The sequence below is a fragment of the Ascaphus truei genome, chromosome 2 (assembly GCF_040206685.1).
Source record: "Ascaphus truei isolate aAscTru1 chromosome 2, aAscTru1.hap1, whole genome shotgun sequence".
Taxonomy (NCBI): Eukaryota; Metazoa; Chordata; class Amphibia; order Anura; family Ascaphidae; genus Ascaphus; species Ascaphus truei.
In genome coordinates this window covers 120,942,070-120,962,674 of record NC_134484.1, presented here as the reverse complement: position 1 = coordinate 120,962,674, position 20,605 = coordinate 120,942,070, and the positions used below count along the sequence as shown (strand labels likewise).

Genomic DNA, 20,605 nt, shown 5'->3' with positions numbered 1-20,605 from the left:
CGTGATTTTAGTGACTAGGTTGATACATTTGTTTTATTTATAGAACTTCAGTCGATCAAGGCACATGTCCGTACCAACCTATTAAACCATGTTTGCAGTGCGTAGAGTAACCTTGTTAATGGCCTTCCATCCAAAGTGCGAGACCCGCCGTTACTCCGGGGTCATTTCCAAAGTCGCTGTATTTCCATGTGTGTCAAACTACATTTAGAGTGCAAGCTTTTCTGGGCAGGAGTGTATTATACCTGCACTGTTGTGTTATGCAGAGCTTAGTGTTCACTACTCGGACTGTATATAGTAATATTATACGATTCAAAATATCTGCAAATTGTCTGAGAGCCCTTAGAGTTAAAAATAATATTCAGAACATTTTCAGCACATGGAATGTAAGCTGATGACTATCTTGACCTCAGAAGTCTATGCTGATGTTCACAATGGAGATGAGCTTTCCTCTAAGGCCACATTCTTCTGTAAGCCACAAACTCTCCTCCCTCAAACATACACGCATACTGTACCAGGCAGAAAGCGTCTGTTCTCAGTCTGGGCTGGAAACTCTGAAAGCTAGAGGAAAAGCCTCAAAAATGTACTTTAAGTTTCTGTTACAATTACTTGCTGTGGCATGAACCACAAGGAGGGGATGTAGCTGGCGGAGCTATTTCTTTGTTCGACGTGAAATTAAATGAGTGGTATCCTGTTTGAAATGGGAATTCCATCACCATGAATGAGGTGCTCAACTCCAGTCCTCAAGACCCCCTCAACTGGTCAGGTTCAGGTGGCTCAATCAGTCCCAGCTTCAGCACAGGAGGCTCAATCAGAGGCTCAGTCTTTGACTGAGCCTCCGATTGAGACACCTGTGCTGACTTGAAACCTAACCTGTTGGGGGTTCTTGTGGACTGTAGTTGAGCATCCCTGTCATAACCAATAATCAGAAGTCATCAAACCAATTATTTCCTTTCTCTAACACTCTTGTCACACAACTCCTGCTCATAGAGTTACCTTTATGTATGTTTTCAGCATGAAAGAAATATCTGGGTTATATGAAAATACAAGTAGCTTTGGATAGGAATGCTCCTTTCAGTATCTTGAAAAAGATCTTTACACACATAATTATATATGCATTATTTTATTGTGTATGTGAATTGCTGTTACTGAACACACATTTTGTTCCTCTTCTTTTAGGGGGTGCAAGGTCAAGTCCAGTTGGGAAACCAGGGTCCACATCATCTCGTCCATCATCTGCAAAAAAAGCACCCAGCCCGGCACTAAAATGTGACAAAGACTTAGAAACACAGGTTACACATCTTAGTGAACAGGTATTCTAGTTGCATTTGTGCTCAAGAAAGAGACTGTCCACTTTTTTTGTTCTAAATCTGTTGAGATTGTGGGGAGAGAACTTATGCAGTTAGGCTAACAAGATGCTTTGCAACCATGTCTCAGACACAAGAGCTGAAATCGGAACATGTGGATAAAAAATGTTTTAGTTACTTAAACGCGTTCCACTTTATACAGTATATACATTGGAGTCAAAATGACATGGAAGCACTCATTTTCCTATTAAGTAGAGATGGGCGGATTCTATTTGCAGATTTGGATCTGCCTCTGATCGGGCGGTACCTTTGGTCCATGGAGTTCCGCGAATCAGTCTCAAAAGTATGATTCGTGTATTCCGGTTTTTTTTTCCCCCTAGTTTTTTTCTTTTTTCAACCCAATCCGCGGATTTCCACAATCCACTGGTGGATTTTACTAATTCGCCAGCCGATTGCAGAATTCGCGAATTGGATTGATAAAATTCACCCGCGGATTGTATCCAATGGCCGTTTTGGATGTATCTGCACGGATTTAACCTGGAGCCTGTCCACTGATTTTTACAACGCGGAACGGATTTTGAATGGAAAGCGCAGGAAATTGCACAAAGGGGATTTTGACCGTGTCGCCATCTCTAGTAGTAAGGACCATGACCTGGCACAATGCAGAAAACAGCCTCAGTGTTCTGCTAAAAGTGGCACCCTGCTGTAGTCGTATGTGTGGCATTGTATTAAAGAACATTGATATTGCTTCCTCAGGCATCTGTTTGCATATGAATTGTGCAGGAAGATTTCTAGCACCCAAAGCACCCTTTTAATGATGAACTTGAAATATTGACTTTAACGTAAGGATCTGCAAGGATCTAATTGTGTTGGTCATTCTATTTTGCATATCCACACCAACATGTGTGAAAAACATGGATTTGCTCGTTAATGCCTGTTTTATCATTTTATATTTGCTCCTGTTTCAAATATAGACTTATAAAGCCCTTTGCGTAACATAAACATGTTTTTTATTTTTTAGTTAGAGGGATTGCACTTACAGAAAATGTATGTGTTGCAAAACGTGTGTAAAACTGAGCCTAAAAATAGCACCAGGTTAATAAAAGAAAATAATATAATTCACATTGCCCATATTTGTTATTGTGCTTTCATCTGTTAGGCCAGCGGGGGGCGCGCCCCCGTGATTTTCATCGGGGAGCGCGGCGGTTTCAGAGGCTCAGCGCCCTTCCCCACGGCATTTACATTAAATGCCGGGGGAGGCATCAGGCCTCTGTAACCCCCTTACCTGCTCTCTGCTGGGTCTTCGGCGTCGTGTTGCCATGGCAAATGACGCCACGGGGTCATGTGATGCGTCGCTATGGCAATGCACGTCAAATGACGCCACAGGTTCACGTGACATCACATTACCCGCTACATCATTTCACGCCGAGTCCTTTGAGAGTGGCGGTCGCGAACGCTGCGGCTGCCGGGCAGGGGGGCGCAGCTCAGGAAGTTTGCGCACCCCTGTGTCAGGCGTTCAGGCTAATATTTAAATGACAATTGGTCCATAATCAGTTAAACAGTCGGACAAATAATGTGTTTGCAAAAGTCAATTAAATAGAGTGGTAAATATTACATGCACTAAAGTTGTACAATTCTGCTTACAATCAATTCTAGTTAAAGTATTTCACAGCCAACGCTTTGCATTGTGCTTTGTACTCTTAGGTACATTCGTTAAAAGTTGCCCTTGAAGGAGTGGAGAAGGAAAGGGATTTCTACTTTGGAAAGCTAAGGGAAATTGAATTGCTCTGCCAAGAACATGGGCAAGAAGGGGATGACCTTGTCCAGCGGCTAATGGAAGTTCTGTATGCTGCAGAAGAACAGGTAACTAGTTTTTTTGCAAGTGAACTTCACTTTTTGGAGCAACAGCTAGTCCTATTGGAATTTATAAAACCAGTGCTGGGTTAGAGGGGGATGAAAGCTCTGGCCTGCACTTTTTGGTTTTGGAAGTTATCATGTGTCTCTGGGTTTGGTCCATTTTCGCAGTGCACATTTGCTGCGAGACAGAGCAGAGATTGTTCATGTATCAGTCTAAGGTTTTCTGTGAATAATTCACAGCCCTTCAGAGTTCTTAGCTGGGAAAACAAAAAGTGTTTCTCCCTTGCACTCCTCTCTCTCCTTGATGGGTGTTGGTGATGCTCAGCGGTTTGTAACCTTATTCATAAGGGTCTTTAGCCACTCCCTGGTTTCAGGAATATGCTACAAGATTCACCCTATTGCGGGTGACTCAGCTAGGCTAAGCCCTTCCCTTATTCTGCCCAGATACAGGGGTATGGGAAACATTTATAAATATAAGGGACTTGGGTTTCCATCTTAAGATCTTAGTGGACTCGTGTGATGGGGATCTCGCCTGTAAATAGAATGTAAGTCATGTTAATCTGCAACTCCATGTTTTAGTATCACTTTGTTGTTTTCCAGCTAGGGAAGTGCCCTCCTAAAGATAAGGCCCCTCTATATGGCTCTCAGCATGTTCCACCTACAAGAGGGAATGGACAGGCATGCCTAAGAAGGTTCTGTAAGCAAGGGCTTGGAGTATCACCTTAAAATTACCAGGGGGTTAGATATTCCTTGGTTGTGTCAGGGTGATAGAGTGAAAGATCTTATATGGAGTGTACCCAGCCTAAGGATTCCAGTGAGAAAGGCATTGCTATTACTCAAGAAAGAGAGTGCTTCCATGCAACACTAAGTTGAAGACTGTACCTCTTTGGATTTAAAACCAGAGACAGAACATGAAACACAGACAGAGCTCGGTGCACATCCAATGAAACTTATACACGGTACAGTGCGTAGATATATATGTATAGATATCTTTTGAATAAATGGTCTTTTAGTTTAACATTTTGGTCAAAGTGTTGTAAGCCCCTGAGCCACTACACGGCAGACCACATCTCAAGGGACCCTAACACTAATATAAATTCTTAATACCCTGTGCAAAGCTCATTTCATTGGATGTGCACTGAGCTCTGTCTGTGTTTCATGTTCTGTCTCTGGTTTTAAATATATATTGCCATGCTCAGTAGCACTCCTCTGTGACACTTATATGCTTATATATACAGCTAAACCCCGTTATAACGCGGTCCTCGGGGTCCACCCCGAGACCACCGCGTTAGTAACGGGGTCGCGCTAATTTTTTTTTTAAAAATGGCCGCCGCGCGCCTGATCGGGAGGGAGGGAGTTAATTAAATAAAAAAAAAGTTTTAAAAAAATGGCGGCGATTCATCCCTCCTCCCTCTCCCTCTCAGCCCCCTCCCTCCCTCTCAACTCCCCCCCCACCCCCGAGGTATGCCCCCGCAGGGCAGTGCCCCTCTCTGGGTGCAGGAGGGTGGGTTACATGTCAGCCGCACGTTGTACTCACGGTCACAAGTACAACGCTGCAGAGGCTGCAAAATGGAGACGGACCCCCCAGGAGGAAAGCTGGGACCGGAGCCAGATGCTGCTAGAAGCAAAGCATTCTGGGAGTGGACGGGGCTGCCTCTGTCCAGCCTCATCTGCCCCTCACAGGGAGGGGGGATCCCCCATAGAGACCTGCCCCCCTCACTCCCAGCCAGGGCACAGGGGTGACCCCAAAACAGAGACCTGCCCCCCTCCCTCTCCCTCCCAGCCCCCCTCCCTCTCAGCCCCCCTCCCTCTTCCTCCCAGCCTCCTGGTTTTGCGGTGCGTGGCAACGTGTGTCTGTGTCCTCCCAGCCAGATCTGCTGCTGCTGCTGCTGCTGCAAGAGGGAGGGAGGGGGGGGGGTTGGGCTGCTGACATGTGAGTTCTACTGACATGTGAGGGGGGGGGTGGGCTGCTGACATGTGAGGGGGGGGGGTGGGCTGCTGACATGTGAGGGGGGGGGTGGGCTGCTGACATGTGAGGGGGGGGCTGCTGACATGTGAGGGGGGGGTGGGCTGCTGACATGTGAGGGGGGGGTAGGCTGCTGACATGTGAGGGGGGGGTGGGCTGCTGACATGTGAGTGTATTGTGAGGGCTGTGTGCAGTGAGTGTGTGCAGTGTGTGCAGTGTGAGCAATGAGCAGTGTGTGTCAGTGTGAGCAGTGTGAGCAATGAGCAGTGTGTGGCAGTGTGAGCAGTGAGTGTGCAGTGTGAGCAATGAGCAGTGTGTGCAGTGTGAGCAATGAGCAGTGTGTGTGCAGTGTGCAGTGTGAGCAATGTGCAGTGTGTGTCAGTGTGAGAAGTGTGTGCAGTGTGCAGTGTGTGTAGTGTGAGCAATGACCAGTGTGTCAGTGTGTGCAGTGTGAGCAATGAGCAGTGTGTGTGCAGTGTGAGCAATGAGCTGTGTGTGCAGTGTGAGCAATGAGCAGGGTGTCAGTGTGTGCAGTGTGAGCAATGAGCAGTGTGTCAGTGTGTGCAGTGTGAGCAATGAGCAGTGTGTGTGCAGTGTGAGCAATGAGCAGTGTGGCAGTGTGAGCAATGAGCAGTGTGGCAGTGTGTGTGCAGTGTGCAGTGTGTGTCAGTGTGAGCAGTGTGTGTGCAGTGTGAGCAATGAGCAGTGTGTGTGCAGTGTGTCAGTGTGTGCAGTGTGAGCAATGAGCACTGTGTGTGCAGTGTGCAGTGTGTGTGCAATGAGCAGTGTGTGTGCAGTGTGTGTGCAGTGTGAGCAATGAGTGTGCAGTGAGTGTGCAGTGTGTGCAGTGTGCAAAAAAAAAAAATTATTTTTTTTTTTTTTTTTTTTAAACGGGAGCCACGGGAAAACCGCGTTATAACCGAATTGCGGTATAGCGAGGCGCGTTATAACGGGGTTTAGCTGTATGTTGTGGTTATTTTGGGGGTTCAATATGAGCTTGTAAATGTTCTGTATGTACCTCTTTGGAGACTGCTGCCTGAGCATCCCTAAGGAAGAAGTTGATATACAGTATGGGTGTTCTTTGAAATAAAACTACAGAAAAGTTCCTGGTGCCCCTCTATTATTGCGCAATACACCAGCTCTGCACAAATTCCAGCACCCAGATGAATAAGGTAACAAACCGCTGAGCATCACCAACACAATTGGGACATTTTGGTGAGGCCCCATTTCTTTTGGCTGGGGATAAAGGCGTTCCATATATGTATGTATGTGTATATATGTATGTATGTATGTATGTATGTATGTGTGTATGTGTGTGTGTATATGTAGTTGATAGAAGATCACTGGCACTCCTGTAGGTAATCAGTAGTGGGCTGGTGCATGTCCCATAGAAATAATAAAAGCATACATTACCATGAAGAGGCGACAGCACTCAGACAGTTTGAAGCAGTATTATGTATTAAACATATAGCACATATGTGCTATACAGGTAGTCCTCGCTATCCAACGTTTCACTTTACAATGAATGGCATTTCCAACGCTTTACAATGCAACCCTAAGGGCCGTTTTTTGATGCCTGAATGCGTTATCCAACGCTCACCGCCACCGATTAACATGGGACTCGCTTTACAACGGTTTCACTATCCAACGCTACGTCCAGAATGGGTTCCGATGGATAACCGAGGACTGCCTGTATGTTTAATACATAATACTGCTTCAAACTGTCTGAGTGCTGTCGCCTCTTTGCCGCTTCATGGTAATGTATGATGTATGTGTGTGTAGTATATATATATATATATATAGTAATGCAAAAACAAAAAGATCGCAAATAACCAATAATATTAATAAAATATTAAACAATTTATTATACCAGATAATTAATGCCCCTATTGAGATAAACGATATGAGATAGATAAAAACAAATCTTTTTTTCTCCTTTTTTTTGTTTTTATATATATATATATATATATATATACATATACATATACATGTAGAGGTATCAGTACCGTATTAGCCGAGCTTCAATAATCAAAAAATAAATAGATGATACCGTTCTGTGGCTAACGAAATGCTTTTAATTGTGCGAGCTTTCGAGATACACTGATCTCTTCTTCCGGCGATGTTACAATGAATAAAGCAAGCAAAGGGAATACTTAAAAACAGTGTCTCTTGGAATGTTATCTGTGCTAGTCCTTCCCCCGGTGTGGATGAAATTTATGGCTAGAGGTGTTAAATGGTTCCTGAAAGAAAGTGATGTAAGAGTGTGTGTGTGTGTGTATCTGTGTGAATATAAATGAATGGAGAGCCCACAGTCTATACAGTGCTTTACAAAAGGGGTGTGTGGAGTGGGAGTTAATAAAAATGGTGTGGGTAGGTGTGGAAATGTGGGAGATAGTGGCATAACTAAAAGTGTGTTGATACTATGTGGTCCCTATTGGTGTATAGGGATGGAAAAACAAGGAGTATTGGTATGTGTAAGAGACAGCTGTGTGTGCATACATATAGCACAGTATGTACAGACATGGTCTTTAGCGCTCATGGGAAGAGAGTTCACTTGTGTCAACAGCTTCCACCCGACACACACCAAACATGCAACCATCTACAGTCAAGCCATACGCTACAACCGGATATGCTCCGACACAGCAGACAGTGGCCAGCGGATTAAAGCCTTGAGATCAGATTTTATAAACCGTGGATATAACCACAGAATTGTAGACCAGCAAATTCACAAAGCCACAAGAATACAAAGAAGTGATCTCCTTGAATACAAACAGAAGGAGACAGGCGACAGGGTACCTTTGGTGGTCACATATAACCCACACCTAGGAGCCCTACGCAAGATCACCAGGGGACTACAACCCATTCTCCAGGAAGATACAAGACTGCAACAGGTCTTCCCTGAAGCACCCTTATTATCATACAGACAACCTCATAATCTCAAGAATATTATGGTGAGGAGTAAAGTATTCAGCAGTACAACTGAATGCGGGACAAAACCATGCCAGGACCCAAGATGCAAAACCTGCGCAATGCTCTACACAGCGGAAACAATACAAATACCACACAGGAATCGGGAATACAAAATCAGAGGAAGGTTCACCTGTTCCTCCAGCAATGTCGTGTACCTCATCATGTGCATGAAATGCCCAGGAGGCTGCTACTACATAGGTGAGACGGGGCAGGGGCTAAACAAGAGAATGAACCTGCATCGCCACAGCATCACACGCGGAACAAGAGACAGTCCTGTCGGCGAACATTTCTCTGACTCTGGCCATAAGATGAACGATCTGAGGGTTGCCATACTCAAAGGTAATCTTAAAACACCGAAAGAGAGACGGTTGCATGAATACAAATTTATGCAACTGTTCGGGACACTTAACGGTGGCCTAAACAGAAATCGAAATTTTATGAGTCATTACTGACACAAGTGAACACTCTTCCCATGAGCGCTAAAGACCATGTCTGTACATACTGTGCTATATGTATGCAAACACAGCTGTCTCTTACACATACCAATACTCCTTGTTTTTCCATCCCTATACAAAAATAGGGTCCACATAGTATCCACACACACTTTTAGTTATGCCACTATCTCCCACATTTCCACACCTACCCACACCATTTTTATTAACTTCCACTCCACACACCCCTTTTGTAAAGCACTGTATGCACTGTGGGCTCTCCATTCATTTATATTCACACAGATACACACACACACACTCTTATATCACTTTCTTTCAGGAACCATTTAACACCTCTAGCCATAAATCTCATCCACACCGGGGGAAGGACAAGCACAGATAACATTCCAAGAGACACTGTTTTTAAGTATTCCCTTTGCTTGCTTCATTCATTGTAACATCGCCGGAAGAAGAGATCAGTGTATCTCGAAAGCTCGCACAATTAAAAGCATTGCGTTAGCCACAGAACGTTATAATCTATTTATTTTTTGATTATATATATATATATATATATATATATATATATATATATATATATATATATATATATATATATATATATACTGTGTGTGTGTATATATATATATACATATATATATATACACACACTCAAGAAAGATAATATGTGTGTGTGTGTGTGTGTGTGTGTGTGTGTGTGTGTGTGTGTGTGTGTGTATATGTGTATATATATAGTTATCAGATCAGCAGATATTATTTTCATATAGGCTATATAAGTAGGTCAAAGCGCTCTAGAGATTAGCTTTCATTTACCCCCCTCTAGAGGCTGATGAAAGGCTTTATGAGAGAAAGCAATCTACATATGCAGAATTCAGACAAGCAGATATAAACTAAAAATGGCATAATGAAAACATGGATTGCCTCAAAGCCCCTATTCTGTGTGTTTTCTCTGTGCTATGATCTGGGGCCTACAAGCAAATCTCTTAATTATTTATTTGTGTGTATATCTCTGAATATATATATATATCTATATATGTATATATATATCAAAGTGTGTGAAATAGTAGCTGTCGGGTGGTACACGGCCAATTACCCCCTCCAGTTCCAATCCTAAAACTGGGACAGCAGAGATGCAACAGATGGAAAGGAAAAGGATGGGTGAGATGGAACTGTATTTTCAGAGATGTGAATGAGTATCCAAGGCAGGTCCCCATCGTATGTCTTCTTACAAATGTACTGGACATTTGTAGATGTGTGATATTCCTGTTCTTTTCCAAAGTACATCACTGTTATTTTTTTATGTCTTTTAGTCCTGATCTGTCAGACAGTTCAAGTCAGTAGTGGAATACAAGCACGAAGAGTCCTGTTCCAAAGAGCTAATCTAATTTTAGATGGATTAGGAGAAAGTTCTGCAATGCATTGATCTACAGTGCATTGCAAGATCCTCTGGCAGAGAATATAAGGATAAGCAGTTTTGGTGGGAAAGGGCTTGTCCCTTTAAATGTGGTTACACTTCAAAGTACATATGAGAAACAGCACTCTATCCCAGATGAAAGCTACACTCTCAATTCGTAGAAAAATATCCGGATTCACTACAAGCAGTACACATGGACAGGGCCGGCGTCACGGGAAAGGGGACAGCCAGGACAAGTGTCCCAGGCACGGTGGCCGCGGGGGGCCCGGTGGCCGGACAAAGCAGTTGGGCCCGACCTATCGTGGTCACTGGGCTCCGGCTCTCCCTCAGCTGTGGGCCTCCCTCCTGACTTACTCTCCCACGCCGTGCTGCTCTGCTGTGTGGTATGTTCCTTTAAAATAAACGTTTTCACCATTATGCATGCGTGCTGCTAGAAGTGAATCTGGATCGTCTTGTAATTGTGAGTGCTGCTTCTCCGTTTCTCAAGACCCCGTGGCAGGAAACTGGTCAATTCAAGACAATTGTGCAAATCGGCTGCAAAAAACAGAGCTCTCACTTTACAATTAGATAGAAGCATAGTATAATTTCAGTCTTATTTTGAGTTGCTTTGGTTTGCTTTGCAAAGTAGTGTTTTCTAACCCTTCCAATGTTGAAGAGGATTCATAAAGCCCCACAAAGTGTTGTGAGCTAATAAGAAGCCTTTGGCCCATTACACTCTTTAGAGGCATACGCATCAATTTGCATATTATGTGCGATCCCACAGGTGAACCCTACTGAAACAATCTCTCTTTTTCAAATGCAGGAGGGCCACACAGACAGACATGATGGAGAGGAGCACGACCAAGCTGAGGAGGCGCCAGAGCAGCAGGAAGAATACTGACCCCAGTCCCTTCCATCTCACTGTTGTCATTTCACGTGGAACTTTCTTCCAGAAGAGCTGTGTGTGGCCAGTCACTCTAGGCACACCCTTACCATGTAATGTACTCTAGTGAGCGCCAGCAAACCACTGCATTCTGTGCTGATTTACTTTTCCAAGGCGTGTTTACAGAAGTTGTATTCCAGCTCAAACAAAACTGAAAGGGCATGGGGCTACTATATAGCAGTTTGTACCACTTGACTTGTTTCAGATTGTTTTCTGGTCTTTTCCCTATTATTATTATTATTTTTTTTTTTTAATTTATTTGTAATTGAGCTATTTCCTTGTTTTCCAACTGCTTGCATAACCATTGTAATATCGTACAATATTTATATTTCTATGTCATGAGGAGAAGACATCACTTTCCACGTATCACGAATGTAGAGGGCCGAGTCAAACTCCACCTCTCCCATGTAACGTAGCCGTTTTAATAAGCTGAACAGAGGCACGTGGAGAAGGGACTTAAGAGTTAACGTTTTAGGGAGGAATTTTTTTTTTTCCCCCGTTCGCATATACAAATTGCACTCAATAAATGTAGAATGCGTCACCTAATTACTGTGCAAAAATGTAAAATTCAGTGCTGTGTGCCACAGAGGCACGGTGTAGAATATCATTCTAGCCTGTTACACTTTTTAAAGAAAATGCCATTCACTGATTCTTCACTAGAAATCGGTCAGCTTTGTAGGGATTCCATGGTATCAGGATCATTCTGTCCTGTGCATGGAAGGAGGACATTTTTTATGTTGCAAGCCTAATTTAAAAAAATACTAAAACTACACTTTCCAAGACAGAGGTGGCTTCAATCTTATTTTTTTGTTTAAAAAAAAAAAATGCACATTATATTAATATTTTTCTGTTTATTGCATTTTTGTGTTGACGTTGTGTTGCTGTATTGGTCAGGAAGAATCCCACAATACATAGCCTGTGGTCATGAAGGTTAAGAAAAGGTAGAATTTCATCCTTCTGTACAGAAGTAGCCAACGTTGGGGAAACCCGCGGCGCGCTCCTGCGCGTGAAATGGTGCGATAGCTCACACCCCTTCTCACGCACGGCTGATTCAAAACATTGGCTGCTTTCCCACGTGGGGGTGGGGGGCTGTGTATGTCCCGCTGCAGCGTCCCATGGGTTGCATTGGCTGTATCTGTAAAGCTGAATTCCCAGTTGTGGCAACTCTTGCAGTCACTGATTTTGAAGGTAAAAATCTTTTATGTTGTCAGCCAGGAATAAATGTAATCTTTACCCATCCCACTTCTACCAAGGTCCTATCGCTTTGCCACTAGAAGGCTATCCAACAACCATTGCCCAGAGTAGATACAGGATAATATGACCTGTGAAAAGACTCTATCTTCAGAGTATCGATATTGAGTTCAGGACCTGCATTAGATGTTAGACGTAGTAGTGTTCAGCCTGGCGACATAATATCTGCTTTAAGGGTTTTTTTTTTTTTTTTTTTTTAATTCCTTCACTGCCAACGTCCTACAAGGCAAGTGCACCTCAGGCCAGTCTAGCAGGAAGCGAGTTATCAACTCCAAAGAAATGTTCTACAGTGACGTAGCTTCTATATAAAGCCATATTCTCACTTACTTGGCACCTGCTAAGCATATACAGTAGAGGCAACGTTTATTCTAACATTTGCCGTAAACTAGCCGGGTTACATTCTGGGTATGTGCTGGGTATGTGCTGGGTATGTTCTGGGCTAGTTTGAGGCACGTTTAAGGCATTTCTGCATTGACTAACGACCCATAGGATTAACACAGCAGGGATCCCTGGCAGTCCAATTCAGTTTGAATGGGACTGCCAGGGACCCCCGCTGTTAATCTGATAGGCCATTAATCAATGCAGAAATGCTGGGGCTAGTTTAAGGAAAGTTTAAGGCATGTATTCAGAATGTACCTGGGTGTTTCCTGGGTTTTTTGGGGAATTGCCACTGGTTTTTGTTAGAATAAGAGTTGCCTCTACTGTAACTATAATGGCAATGCTAATAGAAAAACAATAGCAGGGATGTATTCTTCTAGTAATGCAGTGTTAATGGACTTTTACTAAGCGATCAGTTGCAAGTGTTTCAAACCCCGGGGTCGCTGCAGCTCTGCAGGATTAGACTTTGCTGAACATGAGAGAAGAAATATTTCCGCTACCTCTGATAACCGCGAACCATTTAACTGGCCGCTCAGAGCAAAGGCACATTTTTGGGGGGCAAGGATATTCCCCACGTGCCATTTTGAAGAATCCTTTTCTGCGAAGGCCTACTTTGTCTGGGTATGGGCCCTTCGGTTTCCAAAGTCAGTCCTACATACTTGGCATCTTAATTCAAAAGTTGACAAGTAAGTGAGAATGTATTTTGATGTAGATATTGATGTGGTTTTCTTCACGTTACAGTTTTAAGCTAAGGAAATCATTCTCCAGATTTCAGTATTTCGTTTTTTTATTTTCTTATGCATTTGTTGTTATTTTACTGGGTAGCAGAGCATACAAAATTATATATTAAATGTAAACTGAAAGGAATGTAAACATATGTATTGTTAAATATAAATAGACAAGTAATTAAGTCCTGATTAGAGGGAAAAAGTCTTATTCAGATGTATCACACTCACTTTACCGTACCCACAAATTGTCGCATGATAGAGTAGATTTTTTTTTGTCTCTGAATATGTGAATAACTTGCGTTTATCTTTTTACATATTTAATTAAAAAAAAAAAAAAAAGTATATGTTACGAAACAAACCATTTTGACCAACTTCTCAACTGGTTGAAAATTGTAACTTTTGTCAGTCTGTTATTAAACACTTACCAGATTGATTTTACAAATGCATTTTGTGTATCAAAGGAAGCTTGAAATAAGTGTTTGGAGATTTGAAAATAGAGCGTGAAGAAAAAAAGAAGAAGAAAACCCCCCCATCCTGGCCAGTCAATAACCCACAGGATGCAATAAATAAAATAATAAAATAAGTATTAGACATGAAAGTTTATTTCCTTGTTGAAATGCAGATCTTTTGGTTGAAAACTGCTCCATTGTTATAGCTGCATGAAAAACCTGCATAAATGCGTTCTAATATTGGAACCTAAAGAGTAGCGTGCTCTACGAGAAATGCCTGGCGGTAAATGGTTTGTATGGGTAAGTGAACTTATGGCAGTGGCATGTTTATTAGGTTACATGTTTGTTTGCCATCTTACAGTATATAAAAAATAAATCTGTTAATGCAGCAGTACAGGTTTAATTTATTGGGTTTTTTTTTTATTATGGGATTGAAACAGGGTGTCTGCAGAGCTGAACTAACTTTAGCTCCAGGGACCCCTTGCTTTCAGAGATACTTACCCTGGAGTGGTGCCAGGATCTATGCAGCCAAGGAACCGTGTGCCTAACGAAATGGGGGAGTTCGTATGTCCCGCGTCATGAGGCCAATAGGAAGTCGTGACATCATCCAGTGCGGCTTCCTATTGGCTCGTGTGACCTGGGCCTTTAAACTCCACAGAGATACCGGCACCCCTTACAGAGGCAAGTATCTTTTGGAGCAGGGGGTCCTTGGAGCTGAAATTAATGGGGTTCAGCTCTGGAGACACCCTGCTTCAAAACTAATTAAAAAAAAAAACAAATTAAACCTGTATTGCTGTTTTTAAGGATAAGTATTTTAATAAATCATTTCTTCAATGTTTAATGTTTCTATAGTGATCAAAAGCTTTGGAGGGTTATTACAATTCAAAACTAATCAAAATAAAAAGTATGCCCATGCAAACTCCTGACTGACAATTCTTAGAGATCCATTATGTCCACGATCATAGGAGGGGTGCAAAGGCTGTGTGTACTGCATAACAAGACAAGGCAACAACAAGAAAACGGGTGGATTTTAATTATATGTATATTTTGTACATATAAAAGATAATCCAAAATGCATATCGGGGTTAATTTTTTCCCTTTTTTGGGTTATATTATTTGTACCTCATCTATTTTGATAATTAGACAATCCTTTAATTGACAGCTTCTTTGCTTTTTTATTTTGCTTTTTATTTATTTTTTTCTCCTTTGCAAAGTGACCTGAAGTAAGGATCCGATGAACATCAATTCCATCAAAAGGAAAACATTAATAAAAAAAGGTGAAATTGTTACATTACGGGTGATTGAACCTGTCTAAGGAAGCTAAATGCACTGATGAGTTGTTTACATTTTTTAAAGGGTACATTATAAGGGACTGCTCCTAACTAAAGATATAGTGTGCGAGCTACAATTTCTGATGCTGCCATAGAAGGTTGGAAGGCGAGAATAAGCATTCTACTGTAGAATAAAATGTGTGCAAATAAGAAGCTAACACGATTGAACATACCCAATAAACACAAATGTGTATAAAGAGGATCCTGGTGTTCTCATGCCATTATTCCTGAGATTGTCAAACGTGTCCCTTTTGCATATTACTTTGATTTTACTTAGCCATGCTCATCCATGTATGAATAGACAGGTTAACGTACAGTATATACAATAAAATGAATGGGCCAGGGATGGGAAGCAGCCTGGCAGAAACACAACCTTCGGCACTGATATGCTGATCGTACTAGAAAGGTTATTGGCTTTAGGTGAGAGTTAGTAGAAAAGGAGCTGGTTCGAGCTCAAGGGCAGGCACTAAGTGTTGCAATGGAAGCAATAAACTTTATGGTAAGCATAAAGTCTGGTATTGACTAAGAGGATGAAATCACTCTAGATTTGTTGTAGAAGTAGTAAGTGCCAAATATGTTGAATAGCGGAGGAGCAAGATGGGCATGTGTAAGGGACATTAACAAGAGATGCAGATAATCCGTAAATATATTACCTCTAAATCAGGATTCAACCTCGGACTGTCTTCCCTGTGCCTCTTTCTTCTCAGTGAGGGGTTTCTCTTACCCCATATACGACACTGTCTCTGGTTCAACTGGCCAGCCTGCAGCGTTCAGTTTTTCTTCAGATGTCTCTGATTAATTAGGAGGGTTTAAATAATGAATCTTTTCACTAACCCCCTTGTACTCCATGAGAAAGCGCCATTCGGCGTGAAACGCGTGGGAGATTTTTTGTTCTGTCCTAGTCTGTTTTGTGTTTTTTAGAATGTTATTAATACACTTTTATTTTTCATTACCCCGGTGAGTTTTCAAAACTTTTTTACAGGTCCGCTGTCCTACCAATCTTCTGTGCTCTTGTTTTAGGTGAGAGTTGTCTGAGATGGTGACCACCACCCAAATTTCAGGATATCACAATCCATTTAAGAAGCAAACCCGTTGAGAACCCCTGCAATAACCATTCCTGTGGAATTGGTCAAGGGTGTGCAGACTGGCGGGTGCAATATTTTGTAGGGGGGGATGCAGAGTGAAGGAGGGTGGTGATAGAGGTAGGTGGGAGGAGATGATGGCGGCAGCAGATAGCGTGGCGGACCACCAGAGTGAAGTAGCCAGCCGAGGAGTTAGGAGTTGCACAGATGGAGCAGGGTGGCCAGGGAGGAGCACTCCCCAGCGGTCCAACATGGAAGTCTTTCTTACTTCCAGTGTCCATGCTGCTACAGTGAGCTCCTCCCCGGCTGTCCTGCTCTTCCTCCTTGCAACACCTAACTCCTCTGCCGGCTGCTCCTCATCTTAACTCTTGCGGCCCGCCAGTGCCGTTATCATATCCTCATGCCCGTCTCTATCACCACCCTGTTCCACAGGTAGGCATGGAGGAGGGGGAGAGAGATAAATATCACAGTCAGTATTATTTTATACTACTATGCTGATTTATTTAAAAACAAAACCTATAACATTTGTCATGTTTTACTGTTTTAAAAATGTTATACCAATGTAATAAAAAAAAAATGTGATTTGGATTACATCAGGCAAGCAGGGGGGGGGGGGCGACACGGATGAAAAAGGGAGCTAGGTAAAAAGTTTTAAAGCTGTAGCTCCATTTAGAAAATTGTAGCTCAATTTACCAAGGTGTTAATGGCTTCATAGTCTTTTGCAGTCAAAGCTTTGTTTGCTGGTTATGATAAGTTTTGCACATGTAGCTAAGGGGGGGGGGGGAGGAGGTGTTGAGAGAGAATCAGAAAATGACCTGTAACTGTATGTGTATCTGTATGTTAACTGTATAGAAAGAAAACGTTACCCAAACAATGAGCTTCTACATTTAGATACATGTGCATATACAAATAAGGGGAGCACTCATGGATAATGTAGAAAATAATATTGAATGGATAGTGAATAGAGATTCTATTTCTATTTCCCTCATTTACAACAGAAAGTTCCCAAATAACTTTTTTAATGTTCAAGCTCTTCTGTGGTTGAAGAGAAATACTCAATGCAGAGGAGAGTCCCATTATGTTGAGCACCATCCAAGTTGGGGTCTTCCATTGTCGCTCTCATCTATCTTGCAGACATGAGCTTGAAACATTAACTTTTAAATATTTTGTCCACAGACAACTTAAATTTCCTGTTGATGGCAGAGGCTTGCAAGAAATATGAATACTGTCCATTGGAGATTATCTTAGAAACAATGAACAAGAGCTGGCTCCTACTTTAGTATAATCCAGTTCCAAATATTATAGTAATATACCCCACAAATTCTTAAAACATTTTAGCCATGGCCTTGTTTCAACTCCACCCGTAACACTATCACTGTTGGGTAACGAGCATTGCTGGTGCTAACAAAATCACTTTAGGCCAAACAATGAAACTAAATATAGGCAATCTACATTCCCCCAACATAAAACTGCATGTTTACCAAAACACCACTGTATGCTGTTCAAGACCATGGCCTTCCCGGTGAGGTACACATATTGGTAAGATCAAACCCCACCTAAGCTTTAAGATCCATTAATTTACCTTAACCACAAACCACTGACCCACAGACTGGTAAGAAACTATAAATATATTGGGGAGGAACACGATACAGTGTTAGTAAGACAGAGGAAAACTCTCTGCCCAGCCACACTACCAACTAATCGCCAATGAACCAAACCAAGCTTGGCCAAAAACCTAAGCTGCCAGAAAAGAAGCCCTCCCCCGCCCCCCTCAGGGAGGTGTGCCACTATAAGAAGTGGATCAAAGATGCCATTCGTAATGCTGAATTACCTACTGTTCTATGTATTCTGTGACCATTACCCCACAAGCCCATCTAGATATTTAAAAGAATCGGTAATCAACAAAATGTCTCGTCGCATAATTTAGACAGGCTATTTTTATAGCATACTTACTGTATAAGGCAGGGGTGCGCAAACTGGGGGGTGCAGGAATTTCTAGGGGGGGAATGGTGGTTAAAGAGCCCGGGGGAGGCTTCAGGCCTCTGTAACTCCCTTACCTGCTCTCTGCCGGCTCTTCAGCAACGCGTCGCCATGGCAACGCGGCAGCATGACGCGTACCCATGGCAATGCACATTACATTACGTGGCGGGATCACGTGATGTGACGTCACATGACCTTGGAGGAGGGGGCGCTAACGCTGTGGCTGCCAGGTAGGGGGCCGCAGCTCAGGAAGTTTGCGCACCCCTGGTGTAAGGGGAGAAAAGCAGTAAATTGGCATTGCTTCTCAACTTTGTATACTTTGTGCATTTATACGGAGCAGATGAACTACAGTAGTCTAATAAAAGCTGTTGACCTATCATTGGGCATAGGCTGATATATAAACCTGGACTGTTTTGCAATGACAAACATATCCCCAAAAAAGAACCTGTCTCCCCTTCAAGCCTGCATGCGTGGAAAGCCATCTGCGAATAATGTTCATACTCACACCACGACTAACGCAAAGGGACCTTTAAACAGATATATCCCATGTTATGATTAATATCCAAATGTAGGATGATAGCATATGTCCAGGACCACCTATGGCCGAAATCTTGAAAAAGGAAGAAATTGACGCAACAGGTTCTCAAATGAGCCATTACTAGTGACAAACAGGCCTTAGTTGGCATCGGAGATTACCTTAATGTATCATATCAAAAGGAAACATCAGTTATCCAGTGACTCACCCAGCTCGACTGTACCTGGAAAAGTAGCCTTTGGTCAAAGTAACCTGATGGGTGGGGAGGGGAAGGAAACCAGAACTAGCCTAAAGGAGCACAAAGTCCATACTGTATGTCTATATGAGGTTAACTAACTTCTATATGTCTATATGTTAACTAACCAGATTCGTTCTTGCCACAACACCTGTTCTCCATTCTCTACACTGGCTGCTTGTAAAATGGCACATTTATTTGAAGATTGGCTTGCTGACATTCAAAGAACTACATGACGAGGATCCCAGCTATACGAAATAGCTTCTATTTCGCTACACTCCTTAACTTCCTTTTGAGACCCGAGCTTTTAGCCACGCTGCTCCCACTCTCTGGAACAGTCTGCCACGTACAGTTCGAGAGGCCACTTCTCTCTGGAAATCTATCAAAACAGGCTCAAGACCTAGCTGTTTACCCAGGCATTTAATAAGGAACCACAACCTGTCCGGCATTTCATAGCTGGATGAACTGGATAAAGGGTTTTAAACCTGCAACTCCAAAGCAACTTGATGGATCCATGGAGATTCGTCCCGTGACATTAAGCACAAGAAAAAATCGTAGTGTAAACTGCTGACATAGATACAAATAACACACTCACTCAACAACAATCACAAAACAAAACCGAGACAAATGAAAAACAAAAAAACAACAATAACATGCAAGGCTGAAGTAATTAAGCTAATTTATTAAAAAATTAAAAAATAAAAATGCTATAATGGGAAATAGCGTGATACAGCTGGTCTGGTTTGGGAAAACCCAGAGTCCTACTCACAGAATAAATAAGTAATCAAGCAGTTAGCACTAAAGCAGGAAGATGGTAACTTTATTCTCCAATGATATCCGATGCTGTCCACACACTCCTAGAGCCAGTACTCCGGTGCAGGGGGCGGACTTCGGGCAGAGAAACCTCTTGCTGCTCATTGTGGTAAAGTACCAAGCAGAATACTCTATTTATTCTGTGAGATCCACTGTCACTTCCTCAAATATAACACATAGTACGGCATCTGACAGGACGTCTGACATGTTACATCATGTCGTATGTCTGCTTGATACATAGGTTCATTTGAAATTTACAGTTGACGCCAATGTTTATAAATTTTTAAGTACTTTCTGCATTACAACGGGAAAATACTATTGCTATAATCACTGTGGAGTTTATTCACATAGCATTGCTTTTATGCATTTGCAGTGTTTTGTTTTGGATCACTAGGTATTATGTGTTTTATCAGCATATATGCTGGTTCGTTTGGTGTATGTGTGCACTTTTAATAGCAATTTTTGCACTTTGAGGTTTAACTTTGCCTTTATGTATTTGCAATGTTTCCTTTTGGGTTACTATGGCATGAATATGCCTCCTAGTATCACATATGTTTGTTTGTCTGTTTATGTTGTACTCCATTGGCTATGTCTGTTTTTTGGAGTAATTGGCAGCGTTATTTAATTGGCTATTAGTAGCATTTAATGCGCATGAGCAACCTCTAACATGTCCTCCTGACGAAGCACGTGGTTGCGAAACGCATAGAGGTCACGAGAGGTTGCTCTACGCATTCCCCCATTGGCTGGCAGGGAACTACCAGGAAGCGTCAGCGGAGGGGAGAGCTGCAGTGTGTCCGCACTTTCTCACGCTCACACGAGTCCCCTGCTGCCGCTTGTGGTTAGTGTCCATTCCCCTCATTTTGGTTTTTAATCAAGTGTTTCAAACTACTTTCTATTTTGATTTTTTACTTGATCCACTTGTTTTTTCCATGTTCTGCTGT

The 20,605-nt window shown here is 42.5% G+C and overlaps 1 protein-coding gene across 2 annotated transcripts in view; it reads left to right on the top strand.

Moving 5' to 3' along the window:
* Positions 1-15,218, top strand: part of MAPRE2 (microtubule associated protein RP/EB family member 2) — a 208,768-nt gene extending 193,550 nt beyond the window's left edge. For both annotated transcript variants that reach the window (XM_075584515.1, XM_075584507.1), the window contains 3 exons: positions 1,177-1,310; positions 3,009-3,167; positions 10,763-15,218. In XM_075584515.1, coding sequence (XP_075440630.1) covers positions 1,177-1,310; positions 3,009-3,167; positions 10,763-10,840 — 371 coding nt within the window. In that variant the 3' untranslated portion in view covers positions 10,841-15,218. The remainder of the gene's footprint in view (positions 1-1,176; positions 1,311-3,008; positions 3,168-10,762) is intronic.
* Positions 15,219-20,605: the final 5,387 nt, after the last annotated feature.